At 39.7% G+C, this 20,886-nt stretch overlaps 2 protein-coding genes across 2 annotated transcripts; both read left to right on the top strand.

Annotated features, from left to right (window-relative positions):
• The first annotated feature begins 6 nt into the window (after positions 1 to 6).
• LOC123962157 (heat shock 70 kDa protein 1-like) lies at positions 7 to 1,675 on the top strand. Its single transcript, XM_046038116.1, has one exon. It carries the CDS (start codon positions 72 to 74, stop codon positions 639 to 641), a length of 570 nt encoding a protein of 189 aa, XP_045894072.1. The 5' UTR covers positions 7 to 71; the 3' UTR covers positions 642 to 1,675.
• Positions 1,676 to 6,154: 4,479 nt separating this feature from the next.
• Positions 6,155 to 8,797, top strand: LOC123967432 (serine protease 27-like). The gene is made up of 4 exons (XM_046043527.1): positions 6,155 to 6,383; positions 6,505 to 6,770; positions 7,797 to 7,939; positions 8,054 to 8,797. The coding sequence occupies exons 1-4, from the start codon at positions 6,196 to 6,198 to the stop codon at positions 8,321 to 8,323; spliced, it is 867 nt and encodes a 288-aa protein (XP_045899483.1). The 5' UTR covers positions 6,155 to 6,195; the 3' UTR covers positions 8,324 to 8,797.
• The last annotated feature ends 12,089 nt before the right edge of the window (positions 8,798 to 20,886 follow it).

The raw sequence follows: 20,886 nt of genomic DNA, 5'->3' as shown, positions 1-20,886 counted from the left end.
CCCAGATCTTCAGCACCTACTCCGACAACCAGCCCGGGGTCCTGATCCAGGTCTACGAAGGGGAAAGAGCCATGACCAAGGACAACAACCTGCTGGGCAGGTTTGAGCTGACGGGAATCCCGCCCGCTCCGCGAGGGGTCCCGCAGATCGAGGTCACCTTCGACGTGGACGCCAACGGCATTTTGAACGTGTCTGCGGTGGACAAAAGCACCGGCAAAGAGAACAAGATCACCATCACCAACGATAAGGGCCGGCTGAGCAAGGAAGAGATCGAGAGGATGGTGCAGGACGCCGACAAATACAAAGCTGAGGACGACCTTCAGAGGGAGAAAGTCTCCGCCAAGAACTCCCTGGAGTCCTACGCCTTCAACACGAAGAGCGCCGTGCAGGACGAGAAGGTGAAGGGCCAAATTAGCGAGGAGGACCGGAAGAAGCTGATTGAGAAGTGTGACGAGACCATCAGCTGGCTGGAGAACAACCAGCTGGCTGATAAAGAGGAGTACCAGCACCAGCAGAAGGAGCTGGAGAAAGTGTGTAACCCCATCATCAGCAAGTTGTATCAGGGAGGAATGCCCGCCGGAAGCTGTGGAGAGCAGGCACGAGCCGGCTCCCAGGGGCCCACCATTGAGGAGGTGGACTAAAGTGGCCCTTCACATGGACTCTAAGATCACCGGGACTGTTTGAAATACCACTGTAACCTCCTTTTTTAACATGTGGTGATGAATAAGTTCTTCCATGTAAATATTGTTTACTGCAGATGTTTAACATACAGCTGAAACTATATGTCTCACGGTAAAATATCCTTTTATATGTGACACATGAGGATCCAAAAGTTTAAGATATCTTCCTTGTAAAAAAAATTGTTTATCTCTGATCAAAACTGTTATTTAGAATTAACTGTGATTAGATGTTCACGTTTTTGTATGAGTTGAATAATAAGAGGTGTAAATATTTTTCATCTCTGCATTGTGATCAGTACTGTGGTTTAAAATACTTATTTAAACGGTATAATACGTATAAACTGTAACTTTATGTTTGGATAATATGTGCCACTTTTCTGGTTTTCATGTTTATAGCTTCGGTTAATCGTTCATCTTTGAAGTATTACATTATTTGTCACGTTGATGAGGTAAAAATACACGTTTCAGACACTACGATCCACTGACACCTTATTGTTTTATCTTTTTTGAATGAAATGTGAGATAAAAATAAAGTTTTGTTATCTTTGTATTGTAAAATAGACTGCAAAGTGCACACAAATAACACCCGGAGCCACTTTATTTATCAATATGTGTGTCGATCATTTGCCGTTTTGTTATACTTACATAAACATCACGTTTATGCATTTTAAATAACTGCTTGAGAATCTTTTGCATTATTTTCAGTCATTAATTGTGAATTTCCAAGGTCACTTTTCTGCTCTGGTTGTCTAGAAAGGTCAGAAATGTTGTTTTATTATGTATCGTCACACCGGAAGCAAAATCTGCACTCGCTTACTGGCCAGTGTTTTGAAAAACGTTTAATGTGCAGTTATAAACTTTATACCTCATGTTTGTAGTTTTTTGTCCTTCTATCTATGATGTGTAACTTTAACAAGACATTTTGACAACTGGCTTTTCCAGATCTTTTTATATTGCTGTATCGCTGGACCTTGCAATAAAGATAAATGAACTTTCATGCGTCTTTTGATTTCATCTTGCATGTATTTATTAATATAAGTTGAGTTGGTGATGAAAAAGACTCATCAGAACATAAAATAAAGATTGTTATTATTGTGTTTTTACTACTGACTAACAAAAGGTGCCTAAATCAAAGAGTCACCTAGGATAGGCAGGATACCCAATCTTTTGGTTATTCTTAAACAATAAGAGGTGTTTTTAATGACCACACAATTCAAACATTCTTTACTTGTATGTTTTGAACATCTTGACTTGTGTGGGAACATAATAAACACAGTAGTGCAGTTTGCAAAAAAACCACCAGATGTCCCAATATCACTTCAGCTTTGGCAGATTATCTCAATGCTTTATAGGGAACCTGTCAGACACATTTCTAGTTAGAAAAATCTATAAATGAATGTTTTATTTAGGAAACTGTGCTTTCAACTAACATTTTATTTTTCAGTTAAAAATGTATGTTTTCTGTCCAGGAGTTCCTTCCCCACCCGGCTGGATCCACACCAGATCTGTCAGCTGACAACTAGCACACCAAAGCAAAAGTATGCAAAAGTTTAGACCCTTCTGACAATTTCCATGATTTTCATTTATAAATAATTGGATGTTTGGAGCAGCCTTTTCATTTTGAGCTATCAAGTAACTGAAGGAGACAGTAATATTTCGGTAGTGAAATGAGGTTCATTGGATGAACAGAAAACGTGCAATATGCATCAAAACGAAAGTAGACAGGTGCATAAATATGGCACCCTTGTCATTTTGTTGATTTGAATACCTGTAACTACCTAGCAACCAATTGCAAGTTGTTGTTCTGGCAACATGGGGCCCTCAAAACAACTCTCAAATTACCACAAAAGTTTTTTCCTTAAGTGTGATAGTCTTAATTAGCCTTAGCTGTAAGGGTGTTGCACAGAATCCCTTTAAAGGTTTCCTTAGTTAAGGAAAAGCTTTAAGGTGTTTGCTACACTGATAGAGAATTTACAGTAGTAAAGTTTTACTGTTACCATGGAGACTGTTTGCTTGCACCAGCACTTGACCTGTTATCACCATACAAAGTTGGAAAGAAAAGAAGACAAGAAAAACAAAATTGGTGAGAGGAGGAACATATCGTACTGCTGGAGGAATTTCATAAAAGAGAACAGATATTTGATCTGCAAATAACAGCAAACAGAAAACAAGAAATGTGGGAGGAAATCATTTTGCAAATTAATTCAAGGAGTCGATTGTGAAGAGGTTCATCCAGGAGATCCAAAATAAGTACGACAACTTGTCTGTACTTACCCAAAAATAGATCACCAAGTATAAAAAGGAACCCAATAAAACTGGTGAGAATAACTTTATGTACGCTATAGATCTAAACTAGACTGTGTTGCTAAAGCGATAAATTTGACAGCCTTCTTGTTTTGCTCATCGTTTAGCGTATCCATTGGATTCTCCCGGTCAAAGTCTTCTCAGGATATGTGAATTTTCTTCATTTATCGCCATAAACTCAACCGTGTTGCGGTTAAGATAAATCCAGAGGTACCTTAAATTCTTTTCCTTAGTTTGGTTGCTAAGGTCTTTTATGCAACGGTATAACACACTTAAGGGATACCTTAAGTATAAGACCAAGATGGGAGGAGAAAACCTCAAATACTTAAGTGATCACTTAAGTATTTGAGGTTTATCTTCACATTAAGGTTTCATATAAGGGTGTTTTGTGCAACCGAATGTATTTTAAGGAAACCTCAACTTGGACTTTAAGGAAATTCTTAACTTAAGGTTTTTTGTGCAACCGGCCCCTGAAAACAAAGATTGTTCAACATTATGGTTTAGGGGAAGGCTATACAAAAAGCTATCGCAGAGATTTAAGCTGTCAGTGTCCACTGTGAGGAACATAGGGAGGAAACGGAAGACCACAGGCACAGTTCTTGTTAAGGCCAGAAGTGGCAGGCCAAGTAAAACATTGGAGAGGTGAAGGATGGTGAGAAAGGTGCATCGGTCAATAATTCAGCGCACTTTGCACAAGGAGAAGCTGTACGGGAGGGAGATGCGGAAGAGGCCTTTTCTGCACACACAACACAAACAGTCACGCTTGTGGTCGCACATGTGGACAAGCCTGCTTCATTTTTGAAGAAGATGGTGCTGTGGACTGATGAAACAAAGATGGAGGTGTTTGATCATAACAAGGGGCGTTACGCGTGGCGGCAAAAGACCACAGCGTTCCAAGACAAAAACTTGCTACCCTCAGTAAAGTTTGGTGGAGGTTCCATCATGCTGCGGGGCTGTGTGGCCAGTGCCGGTACTGGGAGTCTCGACTCCACTCAATATCAGCAGATACTTGAGAATAATGTAGAGGAATCAGTCACAAAATGGTCCAAAAATACCTTCATCCAGAATCCAGACACTCATTACAGGCTACAGGAAGCCCAAATTTATGCACCTGTCTATTAGCGTTTTGATGCATATTGCACATTTTCTATTCATCTAATGAACCTCATCTCACTACTGAAATATTACTGTGTCCTTCAGTTACTTGATGGCTCAAAACTAAATTGCTGATCCAAACACCCAATTATTTATAAATGAAAATCACTGAAATTGTCAGGGGTGCCTAAACTTTTGCATATGGCTGTAACTGTAGAACTCTGTGGTCATGAAGCCTTTTGAGCGCTTTGTGTTGTCCCGCCTCAAAACCATCACAGACCCTCTCCTGGACGGACCCCCCTCAGTTGGTCTACAGAGCCTACAGAGAGAGATAAGCGGTTGAAGACGGATAGATGGACCTGGGCACCAAAGCCAATTCCTTGTACGTGTAACACTACTTTGCATTGAAGCTCTTTCTGATCCTGTTTCTGATGTTCGGTGTTTAAAACGGGGTCCAGGAGAAATTCCGGGAAGAAGAGGTCCCTCAGGCAATCTACTTTTACTGCCATGCAGCCGACCCACTTGTGTTGTTAATGCTGAAGTCACCTTTGCACGTAAAAGTAACTTAATAAACATGTAATTCTGTGCATTTTCTATTTTGTTATTCTTATAATTATTTTTTATGTGTGTGTGACGTGAAGCATGAACTTTGTACACTTAGAGGGATCTAAACCCAGATTCAAACTCCTTGGATGCTTTGTGTACATACCTGGCAAATGAAAGATTGTGATTCCAAAAAGTAGCACAGCAGCAGCAGCAGCGCAACGCTCGGGGCCATAGAAAGTGTTTCTTTGGTTTGCTGGTAAAAAAGGGCGTGAGCGGCCGGTCCAGGCGGTTTATCCACTGATAAACTCCTCCACTCATGACAAGACACAGTTGGTAGAGTCGCACCATGGAGGTCAAACTGTTGATTTGTGGCGTCGTGCTCGTGGTCTTATCGGTTACAGGTGAGTGCTTTTAAATATTGTGTCAGTAGATCACCAGATTTCTTTTCTGTTCATAATGAAAATAAAGCTAAATAGAAGATATTGACCATTCTGATTCTGTGTAATTATCTAGTTATAGCGAATTCAGACGCTTTGTTTAAATGTATGTAAGTTTATGTGTTAACCCGGGTTTTCCTCTCTGGACTGGGAAAGTAAGCCTGAGGAACCAACAGAAATATTTGAACTTGAAAAGAACAACCGTCAGTCTGACTCTGTGTGTTGACAGGAGACTGATTCACAATTTTATTAGATTACAAAATTAAGAAATGCATCTCTGTCAATTTATTTTTAAAGTTTACTTAAATAAATAAAAGAGAACAATGTGAATAAAAGTCAAAAATTAAACCGGTTGGTTTTCTTCTAGGAAATAAATAAATATGACATTAATACCATTTTAGTTTCATGTAGAGATCCTCAATAGACATCAAATGAGCAGACAGTCCTGTAAGTGACTGAATGTGTTGTTCTTTGTCTCTCCTACAGGAAGCAACGCGCAGTTAGATGGTGAGTTATATCCTCATTCTTTCTTTTATTTATTTGACATCTTTAATCTTCCGAGTTCAAAATGCCTTTTAAACCTTCAACATTAATCCAGTGAAGGTTTAAAAAGCAGCTTTTAGTTGTACTTTGACGTGAAATACTGTCTCTCCACAGAAGTTGGTTAAATTGTGTTGAAGTGGTCATATTTGTAGCAACCTGTCAGCTCTAACCAGGATTCAGAAGGCTTTTAATGGGTGTATTGTTTCCTGTGTGCACATACTGGTTGTTCTGTTTATATTGTATGTTGTTGAGCTCACAATAACAATGCTAACAGCTGAGGCTGACGGGAATGTCTGTAGTTCTGCAGGTATTTTGTCATAAAGCAAAGTGTTGAACACATTAACATGTTGACCTGATGGTGGCGCTAGATGGAAAGTCAGAGGAACACCAAAGTTATTACAGTTCATCGTGAGGGGAACATGAAGGGCTGAAGTGTTTCATCACAATCCTTCCCATAGTTGTTGAGACATCCAGACCAAAGAGCTGGACAGACAGGATCATCTTTAGAGCCGAGCTCATGCAGGATTAAACAAATCCACACAGATGAAGAGAGAAACAATAAAGTAAACAACACGAACAGCTGATTATTCATGAGTTCTGACTGTTTCCCTCCAGTTTGTGGCTTTGCGCCGCTCAACACCAGGATCGTAGGAGGGGCGGATGCTCCTGCAGGGTCGTGGCCCTGGCAGGTCAGTCTGCAGACCAACGGATTTCATTTCTGTGGAGGCTCCCTGATCAACAACCAGTGGGTCCTGACTGCTGCTCACTGTGTCAGAAGGTGAGCTCTGATCCTGTCACATGTCTCAGACAAAAAAAACCCCATTTTAGTCTAAAATTCATGCACAGTCAGCACCAGCGTGTGTCACATATTTAAACATGTTGTCTTTTCTGCTTCTCAGCACCCCATCTGGTTTCACCGTTAACCTCGGCCGCGACGCCCTAGACTTGCCGAATACAAACGGAATCTCCCTGACTGTGTCCCAGATCATCGTAAATCCTAACTATGATGAAAACACGCTCAACAACGACATAGCCTTGGTGCAGCTGTCCTCACCTGTTACCTTCACCGACTTCATCAGACCCGTGTGTTTGGCGGCTGGCGGCAGCGTCTTTAAAGCCGGGACAAGCTGCTGGGTCACCGGATGGGGAAATATCCAAACTAACAGTGAGAATTGAAATCAATTTGATAGCTTTTAAATGTTTTGTTAATAGTGAATGATTTTATAGATTAATTCAGTTTTTATTGTAGTGTTTTGCAAATGACACCGCACTTTTATATAAATCAGAAGCACTGCGACAAGATGACGTAAGCCCAAGTAAAACCTAAAAAAAAATACTTTGTGTTGCTATATTTCCGTGCTCATATTGAACATTTTGAATGCAGGACATTTACTAAAGGAATGGAGAGTAATGGAAGTAAATCAGAGGCAGAAAATGGACGTATGGATATTTTCTTTTACAGTTGTTCATCTAAAACAGGAGAGTTTCATGTCCATCCTCAACTGTGACTCACCAAACATCGTCTATGTGAAAGATGAATGGGATCTTTCCTGCAGGAACCAGGACTGCCTGAAACAGAAACCACTGAGCTTGTTCTGGTATCACGAGCTGAGAGGAGCAGTTAAAATTGATCCTGCACTGGTGTAGACTTTCTGCATGTTTGATCAAATGAAAGTAATTAAAAGCTCATTAGTTTACACCTCACAGTCCTGTTTAAACAAGAAAACATCAGATTATATTCCCTACAGGGAAGTAATTCTACCATCAAGCAACCTTTAAGGCAGGTATGCACTGATTTTGGGCTGCCCCAGGTCAAAGTCAACAAGGCTGACTAACACCTGAGTTTCAGGTCTGGCAACAGAACAGGTGAGCAGGGCTTTAAGACCTGCAGAGGACAGCGGGATTTGTTGATCAACAAACACAGAATGAGCTGCGTCAACGAGATGGGCCTTGGCGTCTATACTCACTAAAGTGACTTAGCAATCCAGCAGAGACTGGAAAGCTCTTTTATAGGAGAGCTGATCAGGAGCAGCAAAGCAGGGGCCCCAATTAGCTGATTATCAGCAGGAGAGGAGAATTCCAGCCACACTGGTCATTTCCCAAATTTGTACCTCCTCAATCCCCGAGCATGTGACCTGATAATCAATCTCTGTATACAGACACAACGTTAATATCTCCTTTTCTTTTTCAGCTCCTCTTCCTTCCCCAAAGAGGCTGCAGGAGGAGATTCTTCCCATCGTGTCCAACAGTGATTGTAACGTTGTCTACGGTGGTATAATCACAAACAACATGATCTGTGCCGGTGTGACCCAGGGAGGACAGGGCACCTGCTTTGTGAGTTTGTCTGCAAAACACTCCTCCATCAACTGATAACGCACATGTTTTAATCAATCAATAGATCTAAGGTAGTAGAAGTATGAAGTATAACGACCTGTGTGACGTCTGCAGGGGGATTCAGGCGGCCCGTTGGTGAAAAATAACGGCTCTGTCTGGATCCAGGCTGGAGTGGTGAGTTTTGTTTTAGAAACAGGCTGTGCCCTGCCTAATGTCCCAGAAGGCTTCACCCGAGTGTCCCAGTATCAGTCCTGGATCAACAGCCAGATCAGCACCAACCAGCCGGGCTTCGTCCTCTTTGGAACCGCTCACCTGGTTTCCCTCTCGGTGCCTCTGCTGCTGTCCATCGTACCTGTTGCCTTCTCCTTCTCTGTCCTTTCATAGTTTAATGATTATGGCACCAGGATAGAGTCAAACTCTCTGCCTCTCTTAAAACAAGCAACAAAATGTTTCCACCCTGTTTCCAGCTTCTTGTATTGAAGGAGTTTTGCAGAAAAGAGTCGACAGAAGAGAAAAGAGAGAAACTGGTTTAATGACAAAGGAATGTTTTCAGTATTAACATTAATTGATTAATTGTTTTGTCTTTAAAATGGGAGAAACTAGAGAAATGTGTCCTTTTATAACTTCACACAGCCCAACAGTCTAAAACCCAAAGATATTCAGTTCATCATCATATAAATCCTCACATCAGAGAAGCTGGAACAGTTTGTAAAATTACTAGAATAAAGTAAGAAAATAGTTTTCTATTGATTAACAAATCTATGACCAATCGTGGCGCTTCCACTAACTGTTCTTTAAACAGGTGAAATAATTTTAGCCTTTTTCTCAGGATTTTCAATTCAGTGGAAACTTTTTAGTGCCGACCGTCTTAAACGTAATGAATAATGAGCCTGAGTGTCATAGTTAAACTCAAAGTAAAAAATACAACAAAAGACAATTAAATTGACCAGTTAATTGCTCTATTTCCTTATTTTGTCTTTAATGATGAATTAATTATTAAAATTTCAAAATGCAATTAGAGACAGAATTTGTTTAAAAGACTTTTAAAATTAACTTATTGAATGATTTTCCATCGCACAGTTCATTTATTTTTTCTCTTTGACGTTTAGTATCCATTTTTTGATCAATTTTAAATAAATTCCATTTAAAAACACAATATATATTAATTAAACAAGTTAATTTACCTTAAGTTTCACAATGCGTCATTTAAACTGGTCAATTTAACAAAGCTCCTTCTAAAAGTGGCAAATTTATTAACATGGTTACAATTAAACACGAGAAGTTTATAATCATTTCAGTGACTCCAGACTCCCATAATAGTTTATTAAAGTCAGTGAAGTCTGAACAGATTTTGGCCTGAAACTGAACAAACATACAAACAACACTGAGTCTTTCTGCTGTTAAACATTTGGACAGATACTGAATATTAGAAGTTTATGAAGGTTGCTGATTGACAGTGAAGACTTGAATTAATAACTATAACTGTTAATGTCTTGTTTTTGCACTGAACACTTGCAACTTTGATTTTTAATTTTACATTAATGGGAAAGTCAAATATAACACACACACACACACACACACACACACACACACACTCACACAGGCCTCTAACATTATCAGCAGTATGTGTAACCTTTTACAGGTGTTTCTATCTGTTTGGTATCTGTAAAGCTTTTTCAAATACATTTAACACAAAGACAGTTTGTTCATCATCTTAAATAAACATTTTCTTTTAATCAATATGAGTCATGATGCTTAAAAATAAATTTCAATCAATTTAAAATTGTCTCATTGTTTGAAGCAAGCAAGGAAAATGACACTGGGCAGCAGTGAGGGAGCAATAAACACTCTTGATTCGGGTCATTTTACATAATGAGTACTTTTACATGAGTAAGATTTTGAGTTCAACTTGAATGTTACTTTTTATCAGCGCTGACATTTTTTTAAGAGGTGGTATTCAGCTTTTTGCCTTTTTCCCTCTCCTTTATTGAGTTATATCCCTTTTTTGTGCGTGTAAGTCCAGCCCAAAGAAAATCTCCCGCAGAAAACTGACTGCTTGAAAACAGCTCGTTTGTCGCTTTCATCCCTGTGATGTCACAGGATTGGGCTCAATCAACTCAGAGCTCAGGGGAGTTTGTTAAGCCTGCTTTCTGAAACAGGGCCCTGGAGCTCAGTGGTACCCAAACTGCAAATGTAAATATTTAGGATGTGCATTAGATAGTTCCTCGAGTGGAGAAAGTATGGGTCAAAGGGTCATCACAAAAGTGAACCAAAGAATTTAATTTCTGGCGTGTAAGTCTCATTTTATAAAGAATCTTTGAAAATGTTAGCAAATGCTTTAATTCAGCCACACTTTGATCATGACTGTACTACATGATACAGCAGCACCCCCAAGAGGATAAAAGTACAACAGTCAGGCTGATCGTCAACCTCAACAACAGGACCCACATCGGCTCTTCTGAACTTAAGGATTTAAAGTGGCAGGTGAGGCAGTTGAAACTGAGACTAAGACGAAAGATTTTGCATAGGAATTGTCAGGAAAAATAATTCCTTCCCAAAGAATACGGAGTCAAATAGATGTGATGAATCATTCTTTATGCAACGTGGCCACGGAGAGAACGCACAGTTACTCTCCCGAACTCAGCATTTCTTCTCCTTAAATACAGAACAAGTACGGAAAACAAATGGAGTATTAGCGTACAGTCAAAAAACTCTTCCTGAGCTGAGAAAGGAAAATGCAAATGTAAGCCAAGGTATTTTAAAGATTATATTAAGCTTATTAGTAACTCTCACAGAGGCAGTGCCACTGACATAGTACCTTATAGATTTTACAGCTGTTCTTGGGCAAAACACCTTTTTGTACACGGCAGCATTGGAATGGAACGAACTCCCAGTTGAGATTAAGTTAAGCCGGTCAGGTCGCTGTTTTAATGTGGTGAATGGTTGTTAAATGCTAATTAGATTGAGTTTTCATGCAGTCCTAAGGAATATTTTTTACTGTAGTGCATGTATTTGTGGTTTGTGGTTGTGATTTGTGGTATTTTGTAAGGGTTGATTGTACAGGTACCTTTTAGACATCCGTAGCTTGCCTTGCCATCTTTATGAGACTACAACGAGGACCACAATTGAAATAAGTTTGCAACTTTCTTGTGTTATCCTCAACAGTTCTGATAAATTATATTGTCACTGTGTTGGCGTCTTTTTATGCATTTATTTGTCTAACCGTCCAATAAAATCAAATAAAATCATGCTCTGTTGGGTCTTACACTATATAATACGTGTGTTCCTCCATTTGTCCAAATTTCACTTATTTTCTTATTTCTAATAAACCAGACAACAACAAAAACAACAACTACTACTACTTCTTGGTAGCTATTGAAAATAGTGACGAAAGACTAGTGTTACAATTATTGATTATTTCACAGCAGTGGCGGTTCTAGACCAATTGTATTGAGGGGGCCAGGCTGGGGCCAGTTGTTTTGTCAGAGGGGCCCATTCAATCTGGGACAAAAGAGACAAAGGCGATGTTCAAGCTTTCAAAATATTTTGTTTAGTATATAATGTAATGTTTTAGTATGTTTCTGTAACTTACAGGTATTTGTTTCAGTAACAGGATCTTTTCCGTAACTTAGTTTTATTAAGTTACATTATTCAAAAAAACAACGTTCCTGTTAACTTTAGATCAAGTTACATTCTTTGATGCAACACTTCTTTGTAAGGCTTAATGAACAGTGTAAGCTCTAGTGTACTAGACATTCTCAGGATCCCAGTTTGTATTTTGCATCCCACTATAACTTTTGCTAGGAAACAAACGTCTCCATGTTAAGTATACACAGAATTAAATACTTGATAGTAGGCCATCATCTGTGCATTATGGACAGGGATACATATTTTGGCAGACTGCATGTCCAGCGTGGTAGAGCCAGTAGGTTACTGGTATTGCTATTTGTGTATGAAAAGTGCTGTTTAAATTCAATGCATTATTAAATTGTTATGATAATAATTTACTCTTTAAGGAGGGGGACTCCATTTCCAGCAATATCCTAAGGCTATCCGTGCAATGGAAACATGGATTACAAGGACAAAATATTGTCCACAATGCTGCAGTCAGTTTTATTCGTTGCAAGGAAGATATATTTCTATGATTACTGTAGACCAGGGCTGCTCAATTACAGATTCAATTGGGCTGGATTTTAAAACCAGGACAGAGATGGGCTGGAAATCTTCTCATAAATTGGGATCATTAGGATTTTATTGACACACTTTTAATCCTTATTGGTTCAGTTCTTTGTCAATGTTGTTATCAGTCGTATTTATTACTAAATAATTGCATATATTATTTTAAAAAACAATTTAACATTATATTATTAACTAAATGTTGTTTCTAGAGCAGCAACAGGACTAATATCTCACTAGATTAGATTATTGGCTGGGCCACATGGAGGTTGCTTTGGGTGGGATGTGGCCTGCGGGCCGCCAATTCAATAGGGCTGGTGTAGACTTCTTGTTCAGAGGGGGGCCAAATGTTTTCTGCTATAACCTGAAAGAGAAATCTGGTGTCTCCCTGGGACCCAAATTTACACATTTACAAACTATGGACAAAGGGCAAAACAAACTATGTATATAAAATGTATTTATGAATTGGTTTTTCAGGCATGCTAGAGTTGGATAGCCAGATTCACACAAGCATGTTGTGTCAAATGGAATCAACGCATCTTGAAGGATTCTTCTTTGCAAAGAAAAACAAAATGTTTTGACTTTCCCAGATACAGGGAATGTTTTGTTTGGAGATACCTGTCCAAATTATTCATTTTAAAACCAAACCCTCATTACTGAGCACTTCTCCACATATTACACAATATTGGCGCCCAGTTAAAATGGGCCTGCGACTCATTTTGGGTCCCGAAACTAAGTTTGGGAAACATGGGTTTAAACAAGTATTATCCTGAATGTCTACAGGCTATGAAAGAGGCTCCATGTTGCAGAGTGGATCCACTTTGTACTAATATGCACATGTTGAACTTGTATTGGACTATTGTAGGTCAAAGACTTGTCGGCATGTCATGTCTCCTGTTAATGAAAAGGTTAATGTGTTAGATAGTGACTAATGTCTTATGCTTTATCTAATCTTTTTAGACAAACATTTTACTGGCCGAATGGTTCTGTAGTTTACGTTTTATTTTTATTTGTTTTTATTTTATTTTTTACTGTAAAGCAATTTGTGACCCCTCTTGTCTGTGAAATGTGCGATATAAATAAAGTGTACTTACTTACTTACTAATGATTTGTGTGAAAACTGTCTTTTCAAATCATACACCAATATATTCGGTAACTACATAGAGGGCTTAAGCTTCAAAACACCTCTACCAACCGTCTACCAACCGGGTGTTTTCACGATGACTACGTCCACTTCTTATATACAGTTTTGTTTCAAAACTCCGGAAGGTGTTTTAGTGAAGACGGGACAAAACGGAGGATTTTAGAAACGATGACGCAGCCGCTCACGCTCGGCTCTCTGATTGATCTTTTAAAAGCAGAACTTCTGCTATGTTTCCACCTCCCATCCAGACTAAAACAGAGAAGTCTGAAAACGCTGCTGACCCAGTTTTCGTTTAAAGCTCCAGGGTAGCGTTTTAGTGTGGACAGGCGAAAACAGAGGACTGTAAAAATGATTATACAGACACTCAAGTTTGGCTTCCTGATTGGCTCTAATCAGTCATGTAAAGCAGAAACACGATGCTACTGACAGAGTTCTAGCTTTGGTGTTTTATTAAAATATTTTATACTGTGTAAATAACACTTCTACACTTGTACTGTGCATGTCGCCGCATTTACTTTGCAACGACTCTCAGTCTGTTTTCCGCCGCCACACTCCTGTTACATTCAGTAACAGTCCCAGCTCGTTGTTGGTGCATGCAAAAAAAAAAACTTCTTTGTCTGTCTTTATTTATTTTTTTGCCAAATCTTCTGTAACCAGCAAGAGACTGGCTTTTGGTCCCTCAACATTAATATCCTAGTGTTAAAACTTTGTAAGTCTGTGTGTGTGTGCTTCTCTCTGCATCTGGCTGCAACATAAAAACCTGAGCAAATGTGTGTTAGGCAGAGATGGAGGTCAGTCTAGGGGTGCTTCTCAATTCCTTTATTTGTGTTTTTCCTCGCTACTCGCTCGAACCGGAAGTTGTTCTGCTCCGTCATCTGTCCCAAAGCTCTTTTTTGTGCTCCGAGGATCGTGGAGCGATCTGTGAAGAGCAACAGACAACAAGTACAATTCACTAGAGCGCAAATTATAGGAACTGGTGTTACTTGATGTACAATATATGTGCAAAGATAAGACGGGAAAATACCAAAGAAACCAAAGAATACCAATTAAAATTTAAAGAAAGTATTTGTACATTTGGACTTGCTTGATCTGCTCACCCTGTATTGTAAAAATGCTCGGAAGAATCTCACAATTTTCTTAGATATTGAAAAAAACACAAGCTTAGTTTTCAAAACTATCTTTAGCTGATACAGTTGTACCTAAACAACCTTAAAAGCAGTTTGTAACTACGAAAAAGCTTGACTGATAATAGCAGCACCGCAATAAATAACGGTGTCATCAGCATAGAAATGGAAATGAGACTGTGGGAAGTCTTGACCGAAGTTATCAATATAAATAGTGATAAAATTGGACCCAAGACTGACACTTGTGGTATAGATACATTCATTGTTGCTGATTTGAGGTCATCAATATAATCACACTGAGTTCTATCCACTAAATAATTGGTATACCAGCAAACAGTATGGTAAGAAAAAACAATATAGAAACAATATTGGTTAATCTAATAAAGCATACCTGGCCAATAAAAACTGATTCCAAAAAGTAGACACAGCAGCAGCAGTGCAATGCCCGGGGCCATAGAAAGTGTTACTTTGGTTTGTTGGTAAAGAAGGGCGTGAGCACTGATCCACTGATAAAATCCTCCACTGATGACAAGACACAGTTAATAGAGTCGCACGATGGAGGTCAGAGTGTTGGTTTGTGGCGTCGTGCTCGTGGTCTTAGCGGTTACAGGTGAGTGCTGTAAAATTTTGTCTTAGTTGATCCCCTGATTTGTTTTTGTGTTCATAATGAAAGAAAATCTAGACAGAAGAGACTGACTCTTCTGTTTTTGTGTAATTATCTACTCACAGCCAGTTCAGACACTTGCAACATGCAGAAATATTTGACTGAACTTGAAAACAAGAACAGGCATTTTCACGCTCTGTGTGTTGACAGGAGACTGATACAAAGTTTTATTAGATTAATAAATTAAGAAATGCATCTGTGTCAATTTTTTGTAGTAAAACAATTTGAGTTTATTTAAATAATCACAACATAACAAAGTGAATTAAAGTTGACGACTTGAGTGTCTCAGGCTACATCCACGCTACTACGTTTTTGTTTAAAAACAGAGTTTTAAAATGAATGCGTTCTCTGTCCACAGCAGCGTTTTAGCTGCGTATCAGAATTGATCTCCGTTTATATTAAAACAACGCAAGTTGCAGAAGGTTTGGCGAAAGATGAAAATAATGCAGACAAAGAAGCACATCAGAGATTTCTTTGCATGGATCGACAACGAGGTGGAACTGTTACTGAATGTAGTCCAAAGCAACTGTGGCGGCGGAAAGACTGGGAGTCGTCGCAAAGTAAATACGGAGACATAAACAGTACAAGTGTAGAAGTGTTATTTACACAGTATAAAATATTTTAATAAAACACCAAAGCTAGAACTCTGTCAGTAGCATCGTGTTTCTGCTTTGCATGACTGATTAGAGCCAATCAGGAAGCCAAACTTGAGTGTCTGTATAATCATTTTTACTGTCCTCTGTTTTCGCCTGTCCACACTAAAACGCTACCCTGGAGCTTTAAAACAAAAACTGGGTCAGCAGCGTTTTCAGACTTCTCTGTTTTAGTCTGGATGGGAGGTGGAAACATAGCAGAATTCTGCATTTAAAAGATACAGATGGGGCCTCAGGAACACAGGAGGAACCGGTTGCTTTTGTTCTCAGAAATGTAAATATGTCTGTCAAAACCATCTTAGTTTCATGTAGATTATCATCACTGCACAATCAAACAAATAGTTTCCTGTGACTAAATGTATTGTTCGTCTCTCCTGCAGGAAGCAATGCGCAGTCAGATGGTGAGTTATATCCTCATTCTTTCTTTTGTTCATTGGATTTCTGTTTTCTTCTGAGTTTAAAGCAGTCTTCCTCAACATTAATCCACTCCAGGTTTGAAAAGCAGCTTTTAGTTGCATTTTAGAAGCTCCATTAGAGTCAAATACTGTCTCTCCACAGATATTAATTAAATTGTGATGAAGTGTGGTTCAAACATTCATGTTTCCCTCAGGATGTAACTTTGGTGATCCTCTGACTTTTCATCTAGCTTCCTGTCCAAAAAACGAATTTTACATCAGCTCCTGCTGTGCTTCCAGCAGCATGCTAACATGCTAACAAGCTTCTTTATATTTTTATCTTTCAAAGTTACTTTCACAAGGTCAGAAAATAAAACACACAGATCGTAAAAAAACATCAGGTTTAAATATAAAATAGATAAAAGTAAAATTCGGAAATAATTAAAATACAGTTTGAAGAAACTAAAACTAAAGTCAAGTAAAATCAGGAAAGGCTCTCAGATAGAAGTGTGTTTAAAGAGAGAGTTCACTGACTCAGCCGACTGAATTCAAACACTGGGTCCCTTTAGTTTTCAGCCTCTGGACCCAACAGCAGACCTCTGCCTGGGGATCTCAGAGTTTGTGCTGGTACATAGCTGCATGACCTAGAAGGTCAGAGAAACAGCAGGGAGAGAGGCTTACAAGTACTTAATAAAAATTTAAAGTCTTAGAACACTGTGGGAGCCAGTGTAATAAAGCTAAAACAGGAGCAATGTGATCACGTTCCTTGGTTCTGGTTCTCGTGCCTGGCAGCTTAGTTCAGGACAGTCTGGAGTCTATGGGGGTATTTATTTTTATTTTTCAATATTATTTGTGTGAACGGATGAGCGATGTGTGTGTAAATTTGTAATCTGTAAATATAAAACACTTTGAACAAACACATAATGAAGATTTGTAAACTAAATATTTTACAAATAGAAAACAAATCTGCAAACACATAAACAAATTCCACAAATAATAAATATATCTGTGAATATATATATATAATAGTTTACAAAAAACTGAACCACATTTGTTAATATCTTCCTAACATTTACAGCTTTCAAATTCCTTGTAAATTCAGTACAGTCCACTAACACACATAGCTCACACCTCACAACTTTTAACAAACATTGGGCTCATAGTCTTGGTTTTTCGTTTTGCTAAACACCATTATTAGCTAGAGCCTGTGGCATTTTCAAACTGCTGAAATTAGCCTAGCGACTGGCGGACTTTCCCTGTGCTCATAGCTTAAAACATGATATAATTAAACGATTTCTTACTCACCGCTGGTTTGAATCGCTGCCTCTCCCGACACAACAACACGGTTGAATTTCAGTCTGCATTCACATTTTGTTGAAACAGCTGCTGATATTTCCTTTGCAATAGCAACAAGCCATGCACATTCAGGCACTTCGGAGGCCGTTTTACTTTGAAAAATGGAAATGACGTCATCAACGGGCGTCATCAGCGGGCGTCCCCAGGCATCATCACGTGGTCTCCGAAAACAGCGAACGTCACGAGTCGATTTTCTTTCCAACCGGCGGAAACTTTGTTTCTAAACTACGTGTGTGAGGAACTGAGATCGACAAATACAGGCGGGACTCACAAATGCCTGTTTGAAAGTGACAAATGTTGGGAAAATCTTCACAAATGTGGTTAATTTATTTGTAAACTATGAAATATATTCACAGATATTTTTATTATTTGTGTAATTTGTTTGTGTGTTTGCAGATCTGTTTTCTATTTGCAAAATAATTTTGTGAGCAGCAGGTAAAACTGTTGCAGTAATCTAGGTGTGGTGAGTTGAATTTGAAAGTTAACAAAGATCATATTTTTGATATATTTCTAAGATGATAAAAACATGATTGCACAAGCTTTGTGGTTGGTCCATCCATCCATCTTCATCCGCTTATCCGGGGTCGGGTCGCGGGGGCAGCAGCTCCAGCATCAGGGGTCTTTGTGAACCAGTCTGGACCCTCACCTGGAACCACTTTGCCTTGGGAGACCCTACCAGTAGCACTAGGCTCCAGACAACACAGCCTCCAGGTTCACCGGGGCACGCAAACCTCTCCACAACGATAAGGTGATGGTTCCCGGAGAGGAGCTTTGTGGTGTGCTGCTCAAACTTAAATCACCGTAGAACAGATGCCAATATTCTTTGAAACAGGCTTGATCCACTATGGAATCAGCAGATGGCAGTATTTGCTTTGCCAATGAGAAGGATCTCTGTTTTGTCTGAGTACAGCTGCAGGAAATAATTTGACTTCACAAAAGGTAGACAGAGAGTGAACTCTCTCTCTCTGTCTGTGAATGTTCAACTTGTATTTGTTCATCTTTTGGTTTGTTGTTGTGAGATCATTGAAAATGTAGATCCTTCCTTTGTTTGTAGGGAACTTTTCTTGAATCTTGATCTGGGCAGGACCTGCAGGGATGGACAAAAATACATCAAAATGTGTTTTAAAATTAGATACCAAATTACCCAACTTGTCTGATCTCAACAGTCTGGGCAAAATACTGAGCAGGTTTGACTTGAGAGTAAGACGAGAGGATCATGATCTCAACATACTGTAGAGAAATTATATCAAATATTTTTGAACTTTGAACAGAGCTGCCACTGCCTCCAGTCTGTATGCTAAGCTAAGCTAATTGCCCCCAGCTCTATTTTCACACACAGATCTGAGCTTGATGTTCATCTGAACAGCTCATTCACAGCAAGAAAGTGAAGAAATGGATTTCACAGTCAAACTGAGCTTCATAAGTCTTTGAGGTGATTTCTCTCTACCTCGTTCAAATTATTCTTTGTCATTTCTGGTCTGTAAACTCTTTAGATCAAAATAAGAGTTTGATGGTGTCCCTGCTGCACACTGATACACATCAAATGTTTGCGAGGGGAAGCAGGGCTTTGAGCTAAATGTTAATGTTAGCGTGTTTATCATGTTCACCATCTTACTTTAGACTGTTAGCATGCTAACTCTTCTGAATTCCCATATTCCACCAGCAGGTGGCATTGTTGCATAATGTTTGGTAATTGTATGGAAATTCGTTCAGACTGTGAGTAAGGAAACTAAGGGGTCCTTTACGTGTGCCGCTGCCGTAATTGTTCATCTGACTTGGACTGTCTGCATCTGAACTGAACAGCATGTGTGTGAATGCACAAATGTAAGTTGGCTAATGCGTAATTAGTTATGTTTATTATTGTTGCCTAGCCTGCGTACCATGTTATGATGGTTTGTTGATTCAGGTTTAGCTGCGGACCAGTCATTGGTCATTTATCACCGCTATGCAGGCCTGATCGGCGGCCGTCATCCCGGTCAAAAACCACCGCTTCCCGACGTAGGATCCTGAAGGAGGCTGTGCTCAGACGCTCCGGAGGCCGTCTCCACCCTGCACCGTCAGGTAGCCCTTCTCTCAGGTCTGTTACTGCTACTCCAACACAACACTCGGCAGCTCACACACTCCATCCTCAGTCCGCACGCAGTGTTGAAGCAGATTCTGCTCAGTCCTGCTCTGGAACCACACAAAAGGCATCTCCTCGTCCTCTTTTCTCCCCAACCACACTAATAATTGGTGACTCCATAACCAGAAACCTCCGTTTCTTTAACGCTACCACTCGCTGCTTCCCTGGTGCCACCACAGCTGACATTTTAAAAAAAAACTCCAGAACCTGATGCCGTCGCTCCCGTCCTCCATCACAAGAGTGATAGTCCATGTTGGAACAAATGACACAGCTCTTCGGCAGTCTGAGCTGACAAAATTAGATTTTAACCGTCTTCTTAACTTTTTAAAGCAGTGCGGAAAGTCCGTTTTTCTCTCTGGTCCCATTCCCACAGTCGGTCGCGGTGCTGGCCGCTTCAGTAGACTCCTTGGCCTCCACGACTGGCTCCAGTCGCCTGCAGGGCTCATCGTGTGTTTTATGTGGATAATTTTAATATTTTCTGGCAAAGAATGTCTCTTTTTAAGACAGACGGACTTCACCCAAACAAACGGGGCTCAGAAATGTTAGCTGCGCACATACAGCATGTGGTGCGGTCCACACGTGACTTACCTGAATGACTAATCATTCATGCAGCACACCTGGACACACCACCGCTCACTGAACAGATCTCTGCCTCACTGCCACAAACAACTGTCTCCACCTGCTGGCATGTAAAGCCGTCTGCTCCCAGCGCTGTTCCAAAGACTTCTATTCCTGTCATCATCAGGCATAGACCAGTAAACCGAAATGTGCACATCCCACACAGAAATATTAGTAATCTTATAAGGATTAGGACAACTGCACCAACTTCAGCACCCAAAATAAACTAATTTAAAATCTTCAATGTGAGATCACTTTCAAGTAAGACTTTTATTTTTACCAATAAGGTGGTGTCAATCAGAGCCTCTATTACCCCCGTGGCCTCTTACTCAGAGGTTCCTCACCAGCAACAAGAGAGTTTTAACCAGTTTTATCCCATCGACTTGTCTGAGCTTTTAAAAACAGTATCACAAATGAGAGTGTCCTCCAGCCCACTTGATGTTATACCTACAAAGTTTTTACTGAAAGTAATAGATTCTGTTGGGCCCCATTTGATCTCTGTTTTCAACAGCTCCCTATCTACTGGTTGTGTCACTGATTATTTTAAAACGGCTTGCGTGAACCCACCTTTAAAGAAACCTGGTTTAGATCCCTCCCTCCCACATAATTTTAGACCAATTTCAAAACTGCCTTTTATTGCAAAGATTCTAGAAAGAATTGTGTCCAAACAGCTGCTCACTGTACTGGAAAATAAC

This window comes from Micropterus dolomieu, linkage group LG02 (genome assembly GCF_021292245.1).
Source record: "Micropterus dolomieu isolate WLL.071019.BEF.003 ecotype Adirondacks linkage group LG02, ASM2129224v1, whole genome shotgun sequence".
In the NCBI taxonomy this organism is placed as follows: domain Eukaryota; kingdom Metazoa; phylum Chordata; class Actinopteri; order Centrarchiformes; family Centrarchidae; genus Micropterus; species Micropterus dolomieu.
This window is presented reverse-complemented; position numbering and strand designations above follow the sequence as displayed.

Coding starts and splice junctions, on each gene's coding strand:
- LOC123962157 (XM_046038116.1), top strand. CDS start 72: ATGACCAAGGACAACAACCTGCTGGGCAGGTTTGAGCTGACGGGAATC.
- LOC123967432 (XM_046043527.1), top strand. CDS start 6,196: ATGAGTTCTGACTGTTTCCCTCCAGTTTGTGGCTTTGCGCCGCTCAAC. Junction 6,384..6,504: donor GCTGCTCACTGTGTCAGAAG/GTGAGCTCTGAT, acceptor TCTGCTTCTCAG/CACCCCATCTGGTTTCACCG. Junction 6,771..7,796: donor GGGAAATATCCAAACTAACA/GTGAGAATTGAA, acceptor TTTCTTTTTCAG/CTCCTCTTCCTTCCCCAAAG.